We start from the raw sequence: 20,841 nt of genomic DNA on the forward strand, positions 1-20,841 counted from the left end.
TCTAATAGTCACCCATGTTAGTGTAAGACTTCAGTCACATATACAGGTTCAGACCAGGTAAGGACGGCAGGTTTCCAGCCATCTAGGGGCATTAACGCACCAATTTTATGCCAGTTTCATAAAAGTGGACTATCTGGTCGTTTATCCCTTTGCTGTTTGTGGGATCTTGCTATGCGCAGCTTGGGCTGACCATGTTATCATACATCACAAGAGTGAGTGTACATTTTAAAGATGTTTGATTGGCTGCAAGGCACTTTTGAACGCCCTGAGGTCGGGAAAGATGCTGTATAAATGAACATTCTTAGGCAATCCAGCAGCTTCATGGTCACTTCTACTGACAACCAGCTTTTGTATTTCCAGATTTCGACTTCCAATTCTCAAACTGCCATGTCAGGATTCGAACTCACGGCCCCTGGATTAATGTAACAGAACGACGACTGAGTGCTGCGTGACAGTGTGCTTAATTCGGGAATTTGGTAAGTGTGGGAATTTCAAAGGTTGATCTATTTCTAAAATCTTGTCAAATTTGCATTTTGTGTTTAACTTGACTTTAACAATAAATTGTAGTTCCTTTCAGTCTTCGTCAGTGGTAAACAAGCTGCCTGCTCGTGCCAGCTGCACAGTTAGTTACTTAGTTACTTAGGTAGTTAGTTAGAACTGGTTCCCTGGTCAGCAGGGCCTGACTCGGGTCTCTGGAATTCTAGCTAGTATAAATACAGGAGATTTTGCTAATGCACAAAGTAAGCAGCACGAGGATCTGCTCGACTGAGTCCTGCGAAACAGAGAGCTGAACTCGGGAATTTGGTGCAGTGAGGGAGGAGTTGCTGTCCTGGTCTTTTACAGAACAAGCAATGATCCAAGAGAGGGAGCCGGAGAAAGTGATACCTGAGAGCTGAAGCCAGGAGGCATCAATTGGGGAGCAGGTAGATGATAGAGTTTTAAGTTTTTTTTCCCTTTCTAAACTGGTACTGGGAGATAAAAGTATTGTATTAAATTTGTAGGTTGACTAGTTAAACTCTTTGATATAGCTACAAATTATCAGTGATATTTCTAAACTTGAAACCTAATTACTGAAATAAAACACAATAGTGATGGCAGGGCAGGTGATGTGTTGCAGCTGTAGCACGTGGGAACTGGTGAATACCAGTGTGATCCACTGCAACCACATCTGCAGCAAGTTTCTGCAGCTCGAGGAACTTCAGCTCAGAGTTGATGAGCTAGAGTACGAGATTCAGATCTAGGAGGGGGAAAGTTACCTGGACACTTTGTTCCAGGAGGCAGTCACACCTCTAAATCAAATTTGGTCCGTGGTCGGGGACTGGAAGGTGTGACTACGATTGAGGCAGGTATGGGAGCCCAGAAGATAGCTCTGGAGGAGCCTCAGTCCCTGCACTTGTCCAACTTGTTTGAGGTTCTTAAAGCTTGTGTGGACGAGAGTAGGGACTGCAGAGAGGATGAGCAAACTGACCAGGGAACTGTGGTGCAAGGGGCTATTCAAGTGGGGGGAGCAAAAGTGAATGTAGTTGTAGTCGGGGACAGTATAGTTAGGGGGAGAAATACTGTTCGTTGCAGCTGAGAGCATGAGTCCCAAAGGCTGTGTTGCCTGCCCAGTGTCAGGGTTATGGACAGCTCCTCGGGGCTGCAGATAACTTGAAGTGGGAGGGGAAGGGTCCAGTTGTCGTGGTGCATGTGGGTACCAATGACATAGGTAGGATCAGAGAATTGAATGCATGACTCAAAGATTGGTGTGAGAGAACTGTGTTTCGATTCATGGGTCACTGGTACCAGTACTGAGGAAGGAGGGAGCTGTTACGTTGGGACGGCCTTCACCTAAACCACGACAACTGGACCCTTCCCCTCCTGGGACCAATGTCCAAATGAGTCATATCTCTAAGGCTGTAGAGAGGGCTTTAAACTAAACATTGAGGGGGAGTGTAGTGAGGTTTCATGCGAGGGGAGATTTGAAAAGTTAAGGAGAAAGGACAAGGCTATAGTGCAGGGTAGCGATATGGGTAATGGTCACCAGGGTGTAACAGGAGGGACAGAGCATACAAACATAAGAGTGCACCTACAGATATGGTCAGAGTTGGAAAAAATGCCTTTAAACTAACAGAGGGGAGGAGGGTTCAGGTAAAGGAGAATTTGAAATCCAAAGATTGAAGTTGAGGAAATGGAAAGTATATCAACCCCCAAATAGTGAGCGAGATAGAAGAACAAATATGTAGGCAAATTTCTGAGTGCACAAACAATAGGGCAATAATAGATGGGGATTTCAACTTCCCTAATATCAACTGGGATACAAACTGTGTGAAGGGCACAGAGGGCAGAAAATTCTTGAACTGCATTCAAGAGAACTTTTTTTAGTCAGCATGTAACAAGCCCAACGAGAAAGGGCGCAATTCTAGATTTAGTCTTGGGAAATGAAGCTGGGCAAGTGGATGAAGTAGCAGTGGGTGACCATTTTGGAGATAGTGGCCTTCATACAGTTAGATTTATCATTATTATGGAAATGGACAAAGATAGAACAGGAATAAAAGTTCTAAATCGGGGGAAGACAATTTTTATGAAACTGAGAGGTGATCTGGTGAAAGTGGACTGGATACAGCTACTTGAAGGAAAATGAGTGGCAAACCAGTGGGAGACGTTCAAAAGTGAGATTCTACAGGCACAGTGTAGATAGGTCCCCAAAAAGAAAAAAGGTGGTACTGCTAAATCTAGAGCCCCCTGGTTATCCAGAAACATACAGGGTAAGATAAAGCAGAAAAAGAAAGCTTATGACAGTCACAAAAATTTAATACTTTAGGAAGTCCAGAGGAGTATAGAAAGCGCAGGGTGAAGTAAAAAGGGGAATTAGGAAGGCAGAGATGACATGAAAAAATATTGGCAGGTAAAATCAAGGAAAACCCAAAGATGTTTTATCAGTACATTAAGAGCAAGAGGATAACTAAGGAAAGAGTGAGGCCTATCAGAGATGTACAAGGTGACTTATGCATGGATGCAGAAGATGTGGGCATGGTTCTTAATGAGTACTTTGTCTCTGTCTTAACAAAGGAGAGGGATGATGCAGACATTGTAGATAAAGAAGAGGAGTGTGAAATATTAGACACGATAAGAATAATGAGAGAGGAAGTACTGGAGGGTCTGAAATCCTTGAAAGTGGATAAGTCACCAGGGCCGGATGGATTGCATCCCAGTCTGTTAAAGGAAGCCAGCGAGGAAATAGCAGATGCTCTGAGGATCATTTCCAAATCCTTACTAGATACAGGCAAGGTACCAGAGGATTGGAGGTCTGCGAACGTTGTACCATTGTTTGAAAAGGGTGCGAGGGATAGGCCAAATAATTATAGGCTGTTCAGTCTCACCTCGGTGGTGGGCAAATTATTAGAATCAATTCTGAGAGATCGGATAAACAGCCACTTAGAAAGGCACAGCTTAATCAGGGACAGTCAGCATGGATTTGTTATGGGAGGGTTGTGTCTTACCAACTTATTTTTTGAGGAAGTAATAAGAGGATTGATGAGGGTAGTGTAGTTGATGTCTACATGGGTTTTATTTGCATGCATTTGATAAAGTCCCTCATGGCAAACTGGTCAGAAAAGTAAAAGCCCATGGGCTACAGGGTAATGTGGTGAGTTGGATCCAAAATTGGCTCAGTGACAGAAAACAAAGGTAGTGGTCGACAGATGTTTTTGCACATGGAAGACAGTTTCTAGTGGTGTTCCACAGGGCTCAGTGTTGGGTCCCTTGCTGTTTGTGATATTAATGATTTGGACTTAAATGTGGGAGACATGATTGGGAAATTTACAGATGACACACAAATTGGCCGTGTAGTTAACAGTCGAGAGGATAGCTGTAGACTCCGGAATGATATCAATGGTTTAGTTGAGTGAGCAGAAAAGTGGCAAACAGAATTCAGTCCTGAGAAGTGTGAGGTAATGCATTTGGGGAGGCCAAACAAAGCAAGGGACTACACAATAAATGGGGAGGATATTGAGAGAGGTAGAGGAAGTGAGAGACCTTGGAGTGCATCTCGACAAGATCCTGAAGGAGGCTGGACAGGTGGATAAAGTGGTGGTGAATGCATTTCCTTAATTGGTTGAGGTATAGAATAGCAAAGCGGGGATGTAATGCTAGAACTATATAAAATGCCGGTTAGGCCTGTTACGACCAGGTGAGAAAGGAGTCTAGGGGTTCCCTCCCAGCCTTTTCCTGGTTTGGCCGTAACAGGGTTTAATTTTTTTTTTAAAGCAATGTTTTAGCTCCCCGTCAGTGAGTCATTTCTCACTTCTCTCTAATTGTAATGGCAAAGAAAACAACTAGACAGGTTTTCTCAGATTTGAACAAGAAAGGTGTAAATTTATTAACTATTAAACTCTAATTCAGTTAAAACTACTAAGAGTACGCGACGCGACCACACTAGCATGCATACGTGATAAACACACATGCAAATAAAGACAGAGGAGGAGAAAGAAGGGGAAAGGTTTGAAATCTGTGCTGTATAACAGTATGACTTTAATAGCTGGAGTTCAATTACTGGCTTTGGATTTGATATGAAGTCTTTGATCGAAGTTAAGTCTTGCAGTTCTTGTTGGGGCCCAGTGCACACTTTCAAACTTGTTTTGCTGGTCTTCTATCTTGAGGCTTGCGTTACTGCTGTGGGTCCCTGGAACTTTGCATGAGAGAGAGAGAAAGAGACAGGGAGAAATTTCCCTTCTCTTTTGTCTTCAAATTGCAGGCTGTTCCTTTCTGAGAGCTCAATTCAATTAACTCCAAGTTGGGCAGCAGGTTAGTAATGTGACCAACTCCTTATTTGGAACAACCTCTCCTGCAGTTTGTCGATTTCCCCAAACTTACCAGACATTCTCGAGGGGCAGGGGTGGAATGCTGGCTCAATGTCTCTTGATCATTCACCATTGACAAAAATCCATCTGGCTAATTGAATCAGGGAGTCGCTCCCATTGTTGTCTTCCTGCAACTGTCTTTTGGAATGTAAATGTGCAGCCATGTTTTCAGCCTCTGTCCTTTAGAATGCAAATGTGCAGCCACGTTTTCAGCCACTGTTGTGGTCTTTTTAAACAAGTTATTTTAAGTCCAGTAACAGTTCAAAAATAATGCTCCATATGACGAAATTAATATGTCTCATTTTTGGCAGGTGTGGTTTCCGTCACAGCTCCACATCCAGTGGAATGAAATGCGATATTAGGAGAGCATTTCATTAGAAAAAATAGAGAGAAGACAAAGTACAGGAAAGCACACATGCATTTCTCTCATTCATTCAGAAATCCTAAAAATTGTTACAGCCTGTCTTTCCTTTGTGGTAGTGCCGTTTTAAACTGCCCCCTTTCCCTTGAGCTGGATCTGAGATGGTTATGTGTTACCCAAAGGGGTTTGAAATTTCTTCACTATCGGCCTGCAATACTTTGGGAATGGGCATCCCAATAAACATGTGATTTTTGGGGAGGTTTGCACATTTCCATGACTGCCTATGGTGCCTTTGTTCCTGTTGAGGTCTGCAGGGGGAGGGTTAGATTTAGTTATCCCTGGTTTGGAGTTCTGCTCATGAAAGTCGGCAGTGGGTGGATCCACTTTGATCTCTCTTTCATTGTTTGGATGAGTCACGCTAGAGCTTTTCACTTTATGGTATGGTTGGTTCCCTCTTCTGACTGGGGGTTGATTTTTTTGCTAATCTTCCCTTTTCCCCCTTGGGACAGTCCTGCTTGCAGGTATTTGTCCAGATTCTACTGCACTCCCTGTGACACTTCAACTAGGTGAGGCATCACTCTCAGTCTCTCTGCTCTCTTGAAGACTCTTTTCATCTCTGCAGGCTTCTGTAAATGCTGTTAGCAACTCTGGTGGGGTACTTCTAGTGTCTGCATTTACATAGGAGGATGTGGGGTCTAATTTTTCTAACATTTTGGGGTTGGCTAACCGGACAGTAGGGGTTTCCATTTGGTTATCCTCTCGAATCTCCTTTAACCCCCCCGTTTGTCCCTCTTTCCCCTTTCCTCTCTAACTTTTTGCAGGCCCTGTACTTGTCTGTCCCCTTTTGTTCTCGGCAGGGATCCCTTACAATTCACCAGCCCTCTGCTAGAGGATCCTTCAAACACAAATACAGGACTTAGGGGTGCAGATTTCACTGCAGGTTGGGGTTTCCCCTTAACCTGGCACATGTGACAACTTCTATAGTTCTCCACCACACCTTTGTGGAGTTTTGGCCAGTCAAACGGCTATCTTATGCGTGCTTTGGTTTTTCGTATACTGACATGTACAACCATTATAATCTCATGGACCATTCTTAATATTTACCTTAATACTTCATTCTTTAAATAATAACAATCAGGGACTCCCACTGCTCCAATCTTAGCCTGGGCAGCCTGTGCTAACTTTTTCAATACTTGGTCGGCTCGCTGAGCCTCAACTAGGGAAGATCCATGTAATCCATTCCCTGGGTCCTGTAGCTTTCCAAAGAAAGCTTCAGACAGATGACCTCCTGGTCATCTGCCTGCAGTGCCAATTCAGTCTTCTCTGGGGAGCTGGTTTGGTCATGGCCCGATTCACTGCACATTCAGGGGAGCTGCAGGGGATCGTTTCCTGCCACTGCCCTGTCTCTCTGACCTCCTATGGTCTCTCTTTCACTACTAGGGAAGCTGCCACCTTCACCCCCGCCAGATCATTACCTAGGAGCAGGTCAACCCTGTCCACTGGCAAACGAGGGACAATCCCTATGGTCACCGGTCCCGAAACTAGGTTGCACTCCAAGTGCACCTGATGTAAAGGTACAGGTGTACCTTTCTGGTACCGCCATTCTGGTATTTACTGCACTGTCTGGGGCAAAGGTCAGGCGTTTTCCCAGTTAAAGGGTGGTCTCTGTATCCCTGAGGATTACTATGGGCTTGCTTGCCCCACTCGAGGGTTATGGGGTTACAGTTCTCTTTGGGGCCCAGTGCACACTTTCAAACTTGTTTCGCTGGTCTTCTATCTTGAGGCTTGAGTTACTTCCGTGGGCCCCTGGAACTTTGCATGAGAGAGAGAGAGAGACGGGGAGAGACCTTCCTTCTCTTTTGTCTTCAAATTGCACTCTGTTCCTTTCTGTGAACACAATTAAATTAACTCCAAGTTGAGCAGCAGGTTAGTCATGTGACTAACTCCTTATTTGGAACAACCTCTCCTGCGGTTTGTGGATTTCCCCAAGCTTACCAGACATTCTCAGGGGGGCGGGAGGTGGAATGCGGGCTCAGTGATCCTCAATGTCTCTTGGTCATTCACCATTGACAAAAATCCATCTGGCTAATTGAATCAGGGAGGCACTCCCATTGTCTTATTCCTGCAACTGTCTTTTAGAATGCAAATGTGCAGCCACGTTTTCAGCCACTGTTGTGGTCTTTTTAAATAAGTTATTTCAAGTCCATTGCCAGTTCAAAAATAATGTTCCATATGACAAAATTAATATGTCTCATTTTTTGCAGGTGTGGTTTCCTTCACAGGCCACAGCTGGAGTATTGCGAACAGTTCTGGTCACCTTATTACGAGAAGGACATAATTGTTCTGGAGAGAGTACAGAGGAGATTTACAAGAATGTTGCCAAGCTGGAAAATTGCAGCGATGAGGAAATATCGGATAGGCTAGGGTTGTTTTCTTTAGAACAGAAGAGGCTGAGGGGTGACTTAATTAAGATGTGCAAAATTATGAGGGACCTAGATAGAGTAGACAGGAAGGACCTGTTTCCCTAGCAGGGAGTAGAGACCTGCTCGGGTCGGGAAAAAAAGAACCGAACCTGAACCCGACCGATCCACAGCGGCCCCTAGCCCGACCCGACCTGAGCCCACCCCGACTCGGCCCACCATCCCTTTACTTACCTTCCGACTGGGAAGCTCCACGAAGCTGCAGCGCATGCGCGATGACATCATAGTGACGTCACTCGCTCACTGCGCAGACTCAGTTTCGTCCCGGACTCCCAGCTCAGGTAAGTTTTTTTTTTAATACTTACCGGCAGAGCACTTACCGTGTGTGTCCGGCCTGACCCAACTCGACCTGGACTTAGCCCGGCCCGACCCGAGCCCAAAAACCGGCCTGACCCAAACCCGATACGTGTCGTCGGGTTTGGGTCGGGTAGCAGGCCTCTAGCAGGGAGGTCAGTTACCAGGGGGCACAAATTTAAGGTGATTGGTAGAAGGATCAGAGGTGACATGAGGAAAAACTATTTCACTCAGAGGGCTGTGGGTGTCTGGAATTCGCTGCCAGGAACGTTGGTGGAGGCAGAAACCCTCAACTCATTTAAAAGGTACCTGGACATGCACATGAAGTGCTGTAACCTGCAAGGCTATGGACCAGGTGCTGGAAGGTGGGATTAGAATGGGCAACTAGTTTTTTTTCAGCCAGCACAGGCACGATGGGCTGAATGGCCTCTTTCTGTGCCATAACTTTTTTCTATGGTTCTATTGATGTGGGTAAAGACAACCTGAGTGGGACGTGAAGGGACAGAGAGTTTAACAGTAATAGTGCATCAGAGAGTAAGGTCCTTGCAGGAAATAATAGTAAAAAAATGGAAGTCACCTTATCTGAATTTGCGGAACATCTGCAATAGAACAAGTGGCATAAATAGAGGTAAATGATTGAGATCTAATCACCATTGCACAGACATGGTTATACGATGACCAAGATTGGGAAATAAATATTTCCAATATTTCCAAAAGGCAGGCAGAATGGAAAAGGAGGATGGGTAGCCCTGATGGTAAAAGATGACATAAAGACATTAGTGAGAAAGGATCTTGGTTCAGAAAATCAGGAAGTAGAATCAGTATGGGTGGAAATCAGGAATAACATGGGTCAGAAAACGCTGGTGGGAGTAATTTATAGGCCCCCTAAGTCTAGTTATATTGTTGGACAGAGCATTAAAACAAGAAATTATTGGAGCTTGTAACAAAGGCAATGTAATGATTGTGCCAGACTTAATCTTCATATGGGCTGGACCAATCAAATTGGCAAAGGTGGTCTGGAAGAAGAGCTCGTAAGATGTTTTTGTGACAGTTTCCTGGAGCAACATGCTGTGGAACTAACTATTTTCGATCTAGTATTGCATTACAAGGCATGGTTAATTCATAATGTCAGAGGAAAAGATCCATTGGCAAATAGTGATAGTACAATTGAATTCCACTTTAAGTTTGAAAATGACATAGTCCAATCACAAACAAGGATCTTAAACTTAAACAAAGCCCATTATTTAGGTATGAGGGGAGAGCTGGCTAAGACTGATTGGGTAAATAGACTAAAACGTAATGGTGGAAAATAAACAGGGAAACATTTAAAGAAGCGATTCAAAATGTTCAACAAAAATACATCCTTGGAAAACAAAAACTCAGCGAGAAAGATCCATCTGTGTCTTACTAAGGAGGTTAAGGATGGGATGAGATTAAAAAATGATTGTGTAACGAGATGGGATTAATTAATGACCTCATAGTGAAGGCACCCCTAGGCAGCAGTGATCATAATGATTGAATTTTGCATTCAGTTAGAGGGAGGAAAAAGTGGGTCTAAGACTAGTATTTTAACATACGAATTAGGAGAAGGAGTTGGCCACTTGGCCCCTAGAGCCTGCTCTGTCATTCAATAAAATCATGGCTGATCAGATTGTAACCTCGTCTCCACATTCCCGCCTGCCCCCAATAACCTTTCATCCCCTTCCTTGAAAAGAATCTATCTACCTTGGCTTCAAAAATATTAAAGACTCTCCTCCGCAAACGGCAGTGGAAGCAGAGTTCCAAAGATTCACAACCCTCTGAGAAAAAAATTCTCCTCATCTCCGTCTTAAATGGACGACCCCTTATTTTTAAACAGTGACCCCTAGTTCTAGATTCTCCCACAAGAGGAAACATCCTTTCCACATCCACCCTGTCAAGACCCCTCAGGATCTTCTAGACTCCAGCCTAGCCTGTCCAACCTTTATCATGAGACAACCCGCCCGTTGCAGGTATTAGTCTAGTAAACCTTCTCTGAACTGCTTCCAAAGTATTTACATCCTTCCTTAAATAAGGAGACCAATACTGTACACAGTACTCTAGATGTGGTCTCAACAATGCCCTGTATAACTGAAGCATAACCTCCCTACTTTTGTATTCAATTTCCCTCACAATAAACGATAATCTATTAGCTTGCCTAATTACTTGTTGAACCTGCATCCTAACCCTTTGCGATTCATGCACTAGGACACCCAGATCTCTCTCCATCTCAGAGCTCTGCAATCTCTCACCATTTAGATAAAATGCTTTTTTTTATTCGTCCTGCCAAAATGAACAATTTCACATTTTCCCACATTATATTCCATTTGCCAGATCTTTGTCCATTCACTAGGGCAGTTAAGAGTCAACCACATTGCAGTGGGTCTGGAGTCACATGTAGGGCAGACCAGGCAAGGACGGCAGATTTCCTCCCTAAAGGACATTTGTGAACTACATGGGTTTTTACGACAATCGGAGATAGTTTCATGGCACAATGACTGAGACCAGCTTTCAATTCCAGATTTTTAAAATTAATTGAATTTAAATTCCACCAGCCGCCTTAGTGGGATTTGAACCCATGTCCCCAGGGCATTAGCCTGGGCCTCTGGATTACTAATCCAGTGACAGTACCACTACGTCACCGTCTCCTCTTGACAGAGTGGATATTTCCCCTTGTGGGAGAGACTAGAATTAGGGGACACAGTTTAAAACAAAGGAGTTGCCCATTTAAGATGGAGATGAGGAGAGAGCACTGAAGGCAAGATCATTGAATATTTTTAGGGTCGATAAATTCTTGACGAGCAAGGAAGTCAAAGGGTATCGGGGGTAGGCAGGAAAGTGGAGTTGAGGCCACAATCAGATCAGCCATGAACTTATTAAATGGCGGAGCAGGCACAAAGGGGCCAAATGGCCTACTCCTCCTAATTCGCATGTTTGTATGGGCGAGGGATCTACCAAGAAATGTAATCAGCCTAAATGTAAACAAAACAGGGAAAGAAAGCATAGGAATGAATAAAGGAGAACATTGATAGCAAGGGAATAAATAGAGGTATAGAACAGTAGTCTGTAAAGGTGGTTAAACATAAAGTGAGAGAAAATTCTATTAAAAATGAATTAAAAATGTCTGAACAGGAATGCACACAGTGTCTGTAAGAAAACAGGGGAGTCGGAGGCACTCATTCATTGGGAGGAACCAGATGTAGTAAGGATTACTGAGACATGGCTACAGAAAAATCAGGACTGGGAATTAAACATTGCAGGTGTAACATATTTAGAAATGATGGAGAGGGGATAAGGGGTGGTGGAGTACCTACACTTACTAGGGATGACATAATGGCAGGGGAAAAATGTGACGCAGCTATCACACTAATAGCTGTCATCTACAGACCATCTCATAGTAGAAGGGAGGGGGGAGGAAGAAATATGTAGACAAATTAGGGAATTAGGAACATAAATAGGAGTAGGAATAGGCTGTTCGGCCCCTCTAGCCTGCTCCGCCATTCAACTAGATCATGGCTGATCTACTTAAATGCCATTTACCCGCATTATCCCCATATCCCTTGATATCTTTAGTATCTAGAAATCTTAGCGATCTCTGTTTTGAACATATTCAATGACTAAGCCTCCACAGCCCTCTGGGGTAGAGAATTCCAAAGATTCACTACCACCTGAATGAAGAAGTTTCTCCTCAATTTCAGTCCTGAATGGCCTATCTTTTATTTTGAGACTGTGTCCCCTGGTTTTAGATTCCACCCCCCCCCCTCCCCCGACTAGGGGAAACATCCTTCCTGCATCTACCTTATTGAGCCCTGTACGAATTTTGTATGCATGCTTCAATGAGATCACCTCTTATTCTTCTAAACTCTAGAGAGTATAGGCCCAATCTCCTCATAAGACAATTCTGCCATCCCAGGGATCAGTCTGGTGAACCTCCGTTGTGCTCCCTCTATGGCAAGTATATCCTTCCTTAGATAAGGAGACCAAAACTGTATACAATACTCCAGCTGTGGTCTCACTAAGGCTCTATACTATTGCAGCAAGACATCTTTATTCCTGTACTCAAATCATCTTGCAATAAAGGCCAACATACCATTTGTCTTCCTAATTGCTTGCTGCATCTGCATGTTAGCTATCAGTGATTTATGAACAAGGGCACCCAGGTCCCATTGGACATGAACACTTCCTAATCTCTCACCATTTAAGAAATACTCTGGGTTTCTGTTTTTCCTTCCAAAGAGGATAACTTCACATTTTTCCATCTGACATGTTCTTGCCCACTTGCTTAGCCTGTCTAAATTCCCTTGAAATCTCTTTGCATATTCCTCACAACTCACCATTCCCATCTAGTTTTGTGTCATCAGCAACCTTGGAAATATTACATTTGGTCCCCACATCCAAATCATATATGTAGATTGTGAACAGCTGGGGTCCAAGCAGTGATCCTTGTGGTATCCCACGAGTCACAGCCTGCCAACCTGAAAATAACCTATTTATTCCTATTCTCTGTGTTCTGACCGTTAACCAATTCTTAATCCATGCCATATTACCCCCAATCCCACGTGCTCTAATTTTGCATACCATCATCCTATGTGGAACCTTATTAAAAGCCTTTCGAAAATCCAAATACACCACATCCACTGGTTCTCCCTTATCTATTCTCCTAGTTAAATCCGCAAAAAAATCTCCCAACAGGTTTGTCAAAATGATTTCCCTTTCATGAATCCATGTTGACTCTGCCCAATCCTACCATCATTTTCTAAGTGTCCAGTTATCACATCCTTTATAATGGATTCTAGCATTTTCCCTACAACTGATGTCAGGCTAACAGGTCTGTAGTTCCCTGTTTTCTCTCTCTCTCTCTCCCCCCTTTCTTAAATAGTGGGGTTGCATTTGCTACCTTCCAATCTGCAGGAACTGTTCCAGAATCTATAGAATTTTGGAAGATGACTACAAATGCATCCACTATCTCTACAGCCACCTCTTTCAACACTGTGGGATGTAGATTATCAAGTCCAGGGGATTTATCAAGTTTCAGTCCCATTAATTTCTCCAGAACTACTTTTTCTTACCAATACTAATTTCTTTCAGTTCCTCATTCTTGCTAGTCCCTTGGTTCTCTAGTATTTCTGGGAAGTTTTTTTCTATCTTCCTCTGTGAAGACAGGCATAAAGTATTTGTTTAGTTTCTCTGCAGTTTCCTTATTCCCCATTATAAGTTCTCCTGTCTTTGCCTATAATGGGCCCACATTTTTTTTTGCTAATCTTTTCCTTTTTATATAGCTGCAGAAGCTTTTACATTCTATGTTTATATTTCTTGCTAGTTTACTTTCGTATTCTGTTTTCTCTTTCTTTATCAGTTTCTTGGTCCTCCTCTGCTGAATTCTAAAATGTTGCCAATCCTCAGACTTACTACTTTTTTGACAACTTTATAAGCCTCTTCCTTTGATCGAATACACTGTTTAACTTCTCTTGTTAGCCATGGTTGGATCACCTTTCCTACTTGCTTTTTGTGCCTCAAAGGAATATTAATTTGTTGTAAATCATGTATTAATTCTTTAAACGCTAGCCATTGCCTATCTACCATCATACCTTTCAATGTAGTTTCCCCAATCTACCACAGCCAATTTATCACCTCATACCTTCAAAGCTTCCTGTGTTTAGATTTAAGAGCCTAGTTTTGGATTGAACTACATCACTATTTAATTTAAAGACTTCTACCACCCCAGTTGTACGACTGGCCAGAACACTGGTCCCAGCATGATTCAGGTGAAGACCATCCCAATGGTACAACTCCCACTTTCCCCAGTACTGTGCCAGTGCCCCATGAATCAAAACACATTTCTCCCATATCAATCTTTGAGCCACGCATTTATCTCTGTTCTTATTTACCCTAAGCCAATTTGCTCATGGCTCAGGTCATAATGCAGAGATTATTACCTTTGAGGCTTTGCTTTTTAATTTAGCCCCTAGCTGCTCATACTGTCTAAGTAGAACCTCCTTCCTAGTCCTACCGATGTCATTGGTATCTATGTGGACAACAACAACTGGATCGTCCCCCTCCCACTGCAAGTTCCACTCCAGCCAAAGCAGATGTCCCAAACCCTGGCATTGGGCAGGCAACGCAGCTTTCTGGACTCATGCCCTCTGCTGCAGAGAACTGTGTCTATCCCTTGGCAATACTCTTCAATACTACCATTACATTTCTTTTCGCTCCCCCTCTTGAATTGCTTCCTGTAGCATGGTGCCATGGTCAGGCGCTCATCCACGCTGCAGCCCCTGCTTTTGTCCCATACAGGCTGCAAGAATCTTGAACCTGTTGGACAATTGCAAACACTGAGGTTCCTCCACTTATACCTTCTCAATCCCCAAAGCTGCCTCACTTGCAGTCACGCCCTCCTGTCCCTGACCATGGACAAAATCGGTCGATTCTATCCTAAGGTGTGTGACCCTCTCCTGAAACAAAGTGTCCAACTAACTTTCCCCCTCCCTAGTGTGTGATAGTGTCTGTAGCTCAGCCCCCAGCTGAAGTAAAATAACATTGAATAATAATCATGGGGGTTTTCAACTACCTGGATATTAATTGGACAGAAAAGGTAGTTAAAGGGGATAAGGGAATGGAGTTCCTACAATGTGTACAAGACTCCTTTTAATTCGCTAAGGAATAACCCCTTCAAAGGAATATTTATTATTGGATCTAATAATGGGGAATGAACCAGAGCAGATGAGAAGTAAAAGTAGGGGACCATCTAGGCAATAGTGACCATAATATAATACGCTTTAAGATGATGATAGAGAAGGACGTAAGTATGACGAAAACCAGGTTAATAGATTGGAGAATAGCTGATTTTGAGGGGATGAAAATAAAATGGGCAATAATATCTGCAAACACCAATGCAGAACAACACTGGGAAACATTTAAAACATTGTTCAACAGAGTGCAGGAAAAATACATTCCGCTAAAAGGAAAGAAAAAATTAAACACCAGTGAAACTCCATGAATGAATGAAGACATAAGGGAACAATTGAGGTTGAGGAAAGAGGCATACATTAAGTACATAGACAGCGGAAGAGTGCATATTAAGGGAGAATATGAAGTGATTAGGAGAGAAGTTAAAGAAACGATTAAGAAGGCAAAGAGGAACTATGACATTAAATGATCAACGAGCATGAAATAAAATAGTAAAATATTTTACAGGCACATAAGTGGAAAAAGGAAGACTGGGATGGGAATAGGACCATTAAGGGATAATGATAGAGAGATGGCAGAAATATTAAATAATTATTTTGCTTTTGTATTTATCAGGGAGATAGAACAAGTGAACATGACATTGAACGATATGAGTAATGAACTAAGTGCATTTAAATTTAAAAAGGGGATGTATTGAATAAACTAATCAAACTCAGAGGACAAAGCCCTAGGTCTGGATGGCTTACATCCATGCATTTGAAAAGAATCTAGGGAAGAAATAGCAAAGACATTACTCCACATATTTAAGAATTCATTGGACGAAGGTGTGGTGCCGGACGACTTAGCGAGAGACAGCATGGTTTTGTGAAGGGGAGGTCATGTCTCACTAATTTGATTGAGTTTTTTGAGGAAGTGACAAACATGATTGATGAAGGAAGGGCAGTGGATGTTGTCTATATGGACTTCAGTAAAACCTTTGTCAAGGTGCCTGATGGCAGACTGGTACAAAAGGTGAAGTCACACGAGATCAGAGTTGAGCTGGTAAGATGGATATAGAACTGACATAGAAGATAGAGGGTAGCAGTGGAAGGGTGCTTTTCTGAATGGAGGGCTGTGACTAGTGGTGTTCCGCAGGGATCAGTGCTGGGACCTTTGCTGTTTGTAGTATATATAAATGAGTTGGAGGAAAATGTAGCTGTTCTGATGAGTAAGTTTGCGGATGACACAAAGGTTGGTGGAGTTGCGGATAGTGATGAGGATTGTCAGAGGATACAGCAGGATACAGATCGGTTGGAGACTTGGGCGGAGAAATGGCAGATGGAGTTTAATCCGGACAAATGTGAGGTAATGCATTTTGGAAGGTCTAATGCAGGTGGGAGGTATACAGTAAATGGCAGAACCCTTAGGAGTATTGACAGGCAGAGAGATCTGGGCGTACAGCTCCACAGTCACTGAAAGTGGCAACACAGGTGGATAAGGTAGTCAAGAAGGCATACGGCATGCTTGCCTTCATCGCTCGGGGCATAGAGTATAAAAATTGGCAAGTCATGCTGCAGCTGTACAGAACTTTAGTTAGGCCACACTTAGAATATTGCGTGCAATTCTGGTCGCCACACTACCAGAAGGACGTGGAGGCTTTGGAGAGGGTACAGAAGAGGTTTACTAGGATGTTGCCTGGTCTGGAGGGCATTAGCTATGAGGAGAGGTTGGATAAACTCTGATTGTTTTCACTGGAACGACGGAGGTGGAGGGGCGACATAATAGAGGTTTACAAAGTTATGAGCGGCATGGACAGAGTGGATAGTCAGAAGCTTTTTCCTAGGGTGGAAGAGTCAGTTACTAGGGGACATAGGTTTAAGGTGCGAGGGGCAAAGTTTAGAGGAGATGTGCAAGTTCTTTACACAGAGTGTGGTGAGTGCCTGGAACTTGCTGCCGGGGGAGGTGGTGGAAGCAGGTACGATAGCGACGTTTAAGAGGCATCTTGACAAATACATGAATAGGATGGGAATAGAGGGATACGGTCCCCGGAAGTGCAGAAGGTTTTAGTTTCGGCAGGCATCGAGATCGGCGCAGGCTTGGAGGGCCGAATGGCCTGTTCCTGTACTGTACTGTTCTTTGTTCTTTGGCTGGTGGATCATGAACGTAATTCCTATATTTAAGAAGAGGGACCGAACATGCCCAGGGAATTATTGACCAGTCAGCTTAACATCAGTGGTAGGGAAAATAATGGAATCCCTACTAACAGAGAATAGAAGAAAGTCTGGAAAAGAAAAATATAATAATGAAGTCAACATGGATTTCCAAAAGAAAAATCTTGCTTGACCAACCTTATTAAATTTTTTGAGGAGCGAAGCGAGAGAGTGAAATATGGTAACGCAGTAGATGTAATTTATCTAGATTTTCAAAAAGCCTTCAGTAAGGTGCCCCATAAGAGACTAATGAATAAGGTCAGAGAATGTGGAGTCAGGGCACAGGTGTCAGAATGGATTGCTAGCTGGCTCAAGACAGAAAGCAGAGAGTGAGAGTATCGGGTAGTTATTCAGAGTGGTATAAGCTGGAAAGTGCTGGGACCACTACTGTTCATAATGTACTTTAATGAATTGGACTTTGGAATCAAAAACACCATTTCTAAATTTGCAGAGGACACCATATTGGGGGGTTTATTAATATTGAGGAGGACTGCAACAAATTACAGGCCGACATTAATAAGCTAGCAGAATGGGCAAGTAATTGATAAATGGAGTTAACACAGATAAATGTGAGGTAGTACATTTTGGTAGGAAGAAAAGGGAAGTCATTTATTAGTTGGAAGGTGCGAATCTTGGGGTGGAGGAGCAAAGGGATCTCAGATTTCAAATGCACCGATCATAAAGCCTGCGTTTGCTGAAATGCAACCACTAGATGGCGCAGTACTGACACATGCACAAATGCAGCTTCATCCACTGAAACGTCACTAACTGTGACATCTGAGGCAGCTGCCAGTAATAAAGATGGCGCTGCTCAATTTATCACAAAAAACAAAGTAAAGCCAAATCCCCTCAATTGCTGCAATCGCCGCCTCCATTCCCCCCTACGACAGTATCACACTGCCTCCTGCCATCGCGCTCCTCTTCGCCACTCCTTCCTGCGCCCCTCTGCTCGCTACTTGCCTCACCATTATCTTTCCTCATCCACTTGCTTCCCGCTTTCTCACACCCCCAACTACTCGCTCCAGGCCCTGCTGCTTCCCTCCTCTCGGCCACTTGCTCCCGCGTCGCCCCATCACGCCTTGCCGCATCGGTGGCTCGTTTCCCCCCCCCCCCATCCCCCACCCCCAGGTTCCCTTCCCTGAAGGACGTTAATGAACCAGTTGGGTTTTTACGACCATCCAGCAGCTTCACTTACCTAGCGCCAGCCCCACAAATTACCAGATCATTCAGCTCAATTTCACAACCTATTTTTGTGGGTTCTTTCACATTATCCCTTTTTCATGTTTTAAATTAATTATTTTACAGGGTATCGGAAGGGGAGGATTTGCAGACAGAAAATAAAATCATCACATCAAGGTCTGACAGTCACTTGATTCATCAGAACCTGAATATCATCGGCCTTTGAACAAGGAAGCAAAAAGCATAATTCACAATGAAGAAAAACTAGACACATGTTCTGTGTGTGGACGAGGCTTCAGCCGATCATCTGGCTTGTTGAAACACAAGCACGGTCACGCTGGGGAGAAATAGTGGAAATGTGGGGACTGCAGGAAAGGATTTAATTTCCTATCTGAGCTGAAAATTCATTGACACATTCACACTGGGGAGAGGACGTTCGCCTGCTCCGTGTGGGAAGGGATTTACTCAGTCACCTGCGCTGGTGACACATCAGTGAGTTCACACTGACAGAGAGTGTAAAGACTGACTGTGAAAAGCGCTTTTAAAGCCCATGTGCACTGATGGAGCACCAACGAATTCACACTGGTTCCGCACCGTTAAGTTGCTCTCACTGTGGGAAGAGGTTCAGGGCACCATCCCACCTGTGTGCACACGAGCGAATTCACACTGGGGAGAAGCCGTTTACCTGCTGTGAGTGTGGGAAGGGATTCACTCTATCATCCAACCTGCTAAAGCACCAGCGAGTTCACACTGACGAGAGACCATTTAAATGCCCGGACTGCGGGAAGTGCTATAAACGGCCCGGGGAACTGATGACTCATCAACGTGTTCACACTGGCGAGAGGCCGTTCAGGTGCTCTCACTGCGGGACCGACTTCAAGCGATCATATGATCTCACTGTACACCAGCGGGTTCACACTGGGGAGAGGCCGTTCACCTGCTCCATTTGTGGGAAGGGATTCCCACATTCATCCAACCTGCTAAAGCACCAGCGAGTTCACACTGACGAGAGACCATTTAAATGCCCGGACTGCGGGAAGTGCTATAAACGGTCCGGGGAACTGATGACCCATCAACGTGTTCACACTGGTGAGAGGCCGTTCAGGTGCTCTCACTGCGGGACCGGCTTCAGGCGATCATCTGATCTCACTGCACACCAGCGGGTTCACACTGGGGAGAGGCCGTTCACCTGCTCCGTGTGTGGGAAGGGATTCACTCAGTCATCCCATCTGCTGACGCACCAGCGTGTTCACACTGGGGAGAGACCTTTCACCTGCTCCATGTGTGGGAAAGGATTCACTTGTTCAGCCAACCTGCTGACACACCAGCAAGTTCACTCTGATAAAAGACCTTTTCAATGTTCTGAATGTGAGAAGAGCTTTAAAAGCACATATGATTTGCTGAGACACCAGTGTATTCACACTGGGGAGAGGCCGTTCACCTGCTCCACTTGTGGGAAGAGATTCACCCGTTCAGCCAACCTGCTGATACACCAGCGAGTTCATTCTGATCAGAGACCTTTTCAATGTTCTGACTGTGAGAAATGCTTTAAAAGCGCATATGATTTGCTGAGACACCAGTGTAATCACATTGGAGAGAGGCCATTCTCCTGCTCCATATGTGGGAAGAGATTTACTCAGTCATCCAACCTGCTGAGACACCAGCAACTTCACAAGTGACTGCAGGGGTTGGATTCTGCTGTTACCATTGCTGTTAATCACATCCGAGACTGAATCATGTCCATTCTGACAGTTGGATTTCATTTCTGATGTCTGTTATCCCTACTGGACTTAGCGTGTGCCTTACAGCATCTCTCGATCATGCGTGCATGATGTCTTCAAATTTCATTTTAAATTTAAATCTACTCGGCAAATCTATTGAACAAAAGATGAACAAGTAAACAGATTGTGGCCAATCCTGCAGCTCGATCTTGACAGGGGAAAGTCTTCTGTAGCTCGAGAATGAGGTTTGAATGTTGGTAATCACAGGTAGACTTGAACTATTTGGTAGACGGACTGTTCAAAGCTGGTAACATGTCAGATATTGAAGGAATTACTCTTACAATAATCTCACCAATTTATAATCTCAGACTCTAATCCCTGCTGTAATTATTATTCAGCATCCATTGGTGCTGAATTACAGTGAATCACCGAATAACCCATGTAACCTTTGTTCCTTGTTTTGGGAAATGGCTCTCCCCATTAGTGCTCAACTGCTGGATAACTCTGATTACGTTTATACAGGTCTACATAGCGTCTGTGTGCCCAAAGGTACCTAAGTTGTGATTTTTAACTAATAAATGACGTTTGGGTCATGACTTGTCGTCTTATAATTTGGTGATTTGTCAAGAAACAATTTAATTCAATGATTCAGCAGCTTGAGGGGAACCGGCCTGAGGTTTGATGAACATTAGAACTAAGGAAATATAGGAGCTAGAGTAGGCCATTTGGCCATTGGAGCCTGCTCCGCTATTCAACAAGCAGAAAACACCAAAAGCATTGCAGGAATAGTAGAAAATTGGGAGGCAAAAAGGAAGGAGGTGTAAGATTTGATAAGATAGGGGTGTTTCATACCCTCTTCTAAAGGTGGGAACAGATTCGACAGCATAACAGCTTGTTGTGAATCAGCTTTATTGCAATAAAGATAAGGACAGGTTTGTTAAGTTATCAAATACACCATAGTCACAAACTCAGATAGTAATTAACAGTTTAACCGTATGAGAGACAAGATGGCAGAGCGCACGACTCATTCTTTTGCAGCTTTTGGTCTTCAAATTTTCAATATCTCTCTCT

At 43.8% G+C, this 20,841-nt stretch overlaps 1 protein-coding gene across 1 annotated transcript in view; it reads left to right on the forward strand.

Annotated features, from left to right (window-relative positions):
* The window catches only part of LOC137348653 (zinc finger protein 721-like), a 48,224-nt gene extending 27,858 nt beyond the window's left edge, over positions 1-20,366 (forward strand). The window contains exons 8-15 of the mRNA XM_068013916.1: positions 568-622; positions 1,090-1,222; positions 6,060-6,142; positions 13,704-13,777; positions 13,999-14,242; positions 15,595-15,722; positions 18,281-18,399; positions 18,597-20,366. Coding sequence (XP_067870017.1) covers positions 568-622; positions 1,090-1,222; positions 6,060-6,142; positions 13,704-13,777; positions 13,999-14,242; positions 15,595-15,722; positions 18,281-18,399; positions 18,597-19,728 — 1,968 coding nt within the window. The 3' untranslated portion in view covers positions 19,729-20,366. The remainder of the gene's footprint in view (positions 1-567; positions 623-1,089; positions 1,223-6,059; positions 6,143-13,703; positions 13,778-13,998; positions 14,243-15,594; positions 15,723-18,280; positions 18,400-18,596) is intronic.
* Positions 20,367-20,841: the final 475 nt, after the last annotated feature.

The sequence above is a fragment of the Heterodontus francisci genome, chromosome 34 (genome assembly GCF_036365525.1).
Source record: "Heterodontus francisci isolate sHetFra1 chromosome 34, sHetFra1.hap1, whole genome shotgun sequence".
Classification (NCBI taxonomy): Eukaryota; Metazoa; Chordata; class Chondrichthyes; order Heterodontiformes; family Heterodontidae; genus Heterodontus; species Heterodontus francisci.